The sequence below is a fragment of the Mesitornis unicolor genome, unplaced genomic scaffold (genome assembly GCF_000695765.1).
Source record: "Mesitornis unicolor isolate BGI_N332 unplaced genomic scaffold, ASM69576v1 scaffold37866, whole genome shotgun sequence".
In the NCBI taxonomy this organism is placed as follows: Eukaryota; Metazoa; Chordata; class Aves; order Mesitornithiformes; family Mesitornithidae; genus Mesitornis; species Mesitornis unicolor.
In genome coordinates, this window is record NW_010193658.1 from 22,678 (window position 1) to 27,846 (window position 5,169).

At 37.6% G+C, this 5,169-nt stretch overlaps 1 protein-coding gene across 1 annotated transcript in view; it reads right to left on the reverse strand.

Moving 5' to 3' along the window:
• NFIB (nuclear factor I/B) overlaps window positions 1–5,169 on the reverse strand; it is a gene marked incomplete at its 3' end in the record, with an annotated part of 26,277 nt that overhangs the window by 19,317 nt on the left and 1,791 nt on the right. The window contains exon 2 of the mRNA XM_010187528.1: window positions 4,221–4,405. Within this exon, the coding sequence (XP_010185830.1) occupies window positions 4,221–4,405 (185 nt within the window). The remainder of the gene's footprint in view (window positions 1–4,220; window positions 4,406–5,169) is intronic.

Consider the following 5,169-nt stretch of genomic DNA (forward strand, 5'->3'; position numbering starts at 1 on the left):
TTCCTGAAGAGTATGCCTATCTTTTGTTGAACAAAAAATTGAATACCCAAACCAATTAGGAGAGGAAAATAAGTGGCCTCACCAGCTTCCAGAAGCAGCTCTTCTCAGGCAGTTCAGATATGTATGTCTTCAGACAGATAAAACCAATAAAAAGATAAAGCTTCAAATTAGCCCACATTGCAACAAAGTACATTTTAACATGCCCAGGAATTTTGGTCATTATGTGGACAGCAGTTCACTTGGACCGTAGTATGTAACAAGTGTAATATATTTATTGTATGAGGAAAAGTGTCCAATACTTATGTTTCCCAAACTGGAGGCAGATTTACCATGCCACTGAAGACTGCATATTTCATCAAAAATATCACAAAATTTGATTTAAAGTTACTTGTAAACTATGCCTTTCGTAATCCAAACCCAAAGGGCTTGCAAGACTGTCAACTTCAGTTTGCTGGGTTCAGTCAGAAAAAGAAATTCTCACTGATGCCAGGATGTTTTTCAGTAGGATTCACCTTAACTGTTTGTTTTACCTTCATCACACTTGCTGACCCTTCTTCGGTGATTCACCACACCTTAATCAGGAAAATCTTCAATTTAACTTGATGGGGCATTACATTTGAAGCTTTTGGGTTTGAATTCAGCCACACAGGTGTTGCTGTGCTTGGTGATTTGTTCAGACTCACTGGAAATCTGATTTTGATACTGTATATTGATTCATACACTCTTGATTATTAATGCATTTCAGGTGTGTACAGATTTGTGTGTGTGCATGCACATGTGTACATACACACAGAGGAAGTTATGTTTTGCAAGATTAAAAGATTCATCCACCTGGAATCACTCAAAAAGGAAATACACATTCAAAATTTGTGAAAACCTCAATATACAGTAGATGGATAAAAAGCACAGGTGGATTAGACACATACCAAATCATTAGTTTTTGCTGAAACTTACAGAAGGGTAATCAGTATCACTTTAACTGTGGAGAGACTAGCATCTCACCATAATACAGATACATACTCACACACACAGTCTCATCCTGTAGCATATGTGCCTAGCTAAGAAGAAAAGCATTGAAATAAGTATAATAAAAAGGGCTCAACCGAATTACTTAATTAGTGGAAAGCACAGCAGTTCTCAAAACCTTGGGAACTTTTCAGGCTACTAGTTGGAGGCAAGTCCAGCTCTATACCTAACAAGGTCCATTTTTGTTCAGTGTATTTGTTTATTTATTCTCCAGATTGAACAGGAATAAAAAGCAGATATGCATGAAACCGACAGCCACAGCTCTCTTTTGTTTAAGATCATCCACTGTTGAATCATTTTTGTCTGCAGCCAAAGGGCCTATTTGAACTTTCTGACTGTTCATCACACATAATTTGGAGTATTTAGCATTATGTCAAGAAAATTGCCCACTGCTTCCCGCTGTGGAAACCTATGGGAGCTCTATATCTTTAAACTAATTTTACTTAAAGTATTCCATTGAATAGCATGACTGTCTCACTATAATCAGTGCAGCAGTAATGTAATTAATCTCAAAATTGCTGCGGGGAGTACAAGGCATCTCAGTTGCTTGTTGTAACAACCTAAATTAGCGTATGACTGAAAGATGTTGAAGAGGAACAGTTCATTTTAGGTAAATGCTGTCAGAGTATCCAGCCTTTCTATTTCTAAAGCTGAAATTAAAACTATCATCATAGTTCTCCTTTTTGAAATCCAAATGAGTATATTTTGAGGTGGGGAAGTATAATTAAATTTGATGTGGTATTCCAACAGATGCCATTTTACATTTTATAATAATTAAATTTGTTTAAATAAAAATTCTTGTTTTACTTAGAAAAAAAAAATGGTTTGGCTCAAAGCATGCCATTGTAACAGAACAATTCCCTTTTGTCACTGAAACTTCACAAACAGCTGCTTCTTCTTTTCCTAAGCAAAAAAATTGTTCTTGCTGTTTTACTTTTTATACAGCCATCCTTCAACTGTTCTATTTAGAGATATTTTGACTGGACATGCAACTGCTCTAGTGTACAGCATATCTCAGAGGTGAACTTTAAAAGATAAAGTTTAAAACAGATTCCACTAATGACAGTGGTAATTGATAACAAATTGCAGAGAATAGCTGATGCAGATGCCTGGAATCAACTTCTTGTTGTTTAACTCAGTCCCCTCCTCTCACGAACTAAATCAAACATCAAATGAAATGAAAAATTTTATTCTAATATAAAGGTTATGAAAGGTGACAAAAGTAGTAAACTGAGGCCAGTTTGGCCTGTTACTCCCTATGGTGCCACAATACAAGAACAGGAAGTGTTTTCAGTTTGCTACTACTCTGAAGAAAAACAGTAGAGTAAAATTTTATCTTTTAAAATCTAAAGATTAATCTTTCAACTGCAGATAAGGGTAGAGAGTAAGATTCTTGTTGGGCAAAGAGTTGAAAGCACTTCTCCTCCTCAATGATGTACTCCCTGATATTAAAATCACAAGAGAGCACATTTGTCAACTGTCTAAATGAGAAGTCAGATATTTCATTTAGATGCTATATTTTTTTCAGCAACGATACAAAGCAGAACACAGAACAATCCAGAGAGATTATCACCTAATCTGCTCTTTTAATATATACAAGAAATCAAAGTATAAGTAAAACAAGCACTGACTAATTAAAGAAATGCATAACAGTAAGGGCCTGATTTTATTTTACATAATTTTTCCCCTAATAGTGCCTAATTAAGACACCAGTTTAAAAAAAATATCCAACAGAACTCTAAGATTTTCCACACTGAATTAATGTTAAGGGCTTTTAATGGATGTCTTAATTAGACTTTGTTATTCATGGAAATTTTTGCACAAATTAAAATCAGGTCCTGCGTGCAACATTCCCAGCTGAGTCTCAGCAAAAACGCTACATGTCACTGAAAGACTTCTAAACTATGTGCAGACAGCAATTTGTATTCCAAAGCCAAAATTTGCATTAATAGCATAACCAACAAAAATCACATACTTAGGATTTCTCCCTTCAAAGTAAATTTATATTTTATGAACCAACTTTTTTTTAAAGTATGTAGACAGTGATGCAGCTGGACCATGGGCAAAATACCACAATGACCTGCAGAACAGTCCAGAGCAGCTGTATCTGTTATTCAACATAGAAAGTTTGATTCCGTCTCCAGTTCTGTTGCTGTTGTGCCTGAAACACATGCTGAAAGGCCTGTCATTATTGGTGAAAAACAATACAAAGCCCAAACGAAAACGCTGTCACAGCAATCCCTTCATCCCTGACAAGACAGTCCTTCCAAAGGAACCTAACTCTTAGGAACAGGAACACCTGACTCTTGCCTCTTCAGTTTACATTCCCAGGGCTCTTTCAAAAAACACACTAAAGCACGAGCTACAGGGCTTCACAGGAGCCTCTCAGACAAGGCATGAAAAGTAAACAACAGCCTGAGCAGCAAAGATTACATTACACTGACACTGGAAATATTCCAAGTATTGACAGACCAAGTCTCAACTGCAGTTTATCCCATTGCACAGATCACATGCTAACGCAATGCACTGATGCTATCATGGAAAGCAGTTTTGCACACAGTCCTTCACAAATTACTTTGCTAATGAAAACCATGTTAATTTCTCATATCAGACACAAGTCTGAATCAGTGTAGCAGCCAGGAACTCATCTGTTACAGCACATTCTCTACAAAAGGAACTAAAAACCATTTTTGTGGTCTATGCTGTGCTCACTGCAGTAATGTCTTTGCATCTGTGCAAAGAATTGTCAATTGTCTATGAAACACGGCAAGCACTACCTTGCCAGCGTTTATTTTTATTGTAGGTCTATAAAAACATCTGTATGTATGTGCATGTGCATGTGTGTGCATGTAGGTATCAGCACACTCCTTGCTCTGTCCTGCAGCAGGAGCTTCATCTCTAGCAGCCCCATGTGGTGCCCAGCCTGCAAGAGGGACGTGGTACTTGGACCTGCCCTGCTGCTGCTGCTGTGTCGTTCCGTACGAGTACTTTTATTACACGTGACAGAGGAGCAGTGAGTGGATATGACTAACCCCTACCCTTTACTTGACCACGCTGAACAGGAAAACTAGCTTATATGCCAGCTCCCAGATTGCTCTGAGAGCAGAACTAGTGAGATACCGGTCTAGATCCCCTGGAAAGACACATATTCCTTATAGGATTTCTTTTGGAGGGTTTGCATGGTTTTACAGTACCTGGCTAGTCTGGGGGCTGGACGGGTCATAAGAAGGTACATAATTCTTCAGAGTATCCTGAGGATTCAGGTGGGGAGGATATCTGATCGTTGGATGAGAGAAGTAGCTAGATGGGGCAGGAGGGAGAATAGCTTGTGCTGGAAATGGCAATGGTGAAGGTGGAGGTGGAGTTCTAGTTGAGATGACTGGAGAAGATAAAATAAAATAAAAATTACTTTGCATCTTGTTTCTTCTAAAATTCTTCACCTCTGTGTTACAGCAAGAAAAATAAAAAGTTAGTTATAAATCGTTATGCTGCACTCCTGTGTCATAGCATCTTTACAGAAAAGCTTAACATGTCCTCCCTTCACATCATCTCAGGCAATGGAAAGTGCTATTGTTTCAAATTCATAAATACTGTGTTTTGGTTTGGTTTGGTGAGTTATGCCATCATATTTTTTCATTTTTCTTTAAACGGTAATCAATCTCCAGCATATAAGACATTTCAATTATACAGTTTTCCCATCTAGAGCCCAAAGAAACAAAATAAATATTTTACTCAATAAATATATACTACACTTTTATCTACAGCACTCCAACAAAGGAGAGTAAGGTCACCAAGTCTTAAGAAACAGTTTTCGTTCTGTGACTGCACTACACTCTACCTGCCTCATGTGGGGACACGGTAATAATTACTTATCAATAATGCTATGAATATTAGCTGACCTTCATGAAAATGCTAGTGAGCATTAAATTTCAGGGCCTGGGAAACCAATCCATCCAATAAAAATATCTCTGACAAACAAAAAAGTATCTACCCTATACATCTTTTTCTTTGCATTCTCCTTCCTCCCAGACCCTACAAACACACACTATCTATAGACTATATGCAATGTTTGAACAACCAGCAATGTTTTCACAGTGAAAGGAATGTACAGTATGTCCTGCTGCTGCCCAGTCACCCAGCTGG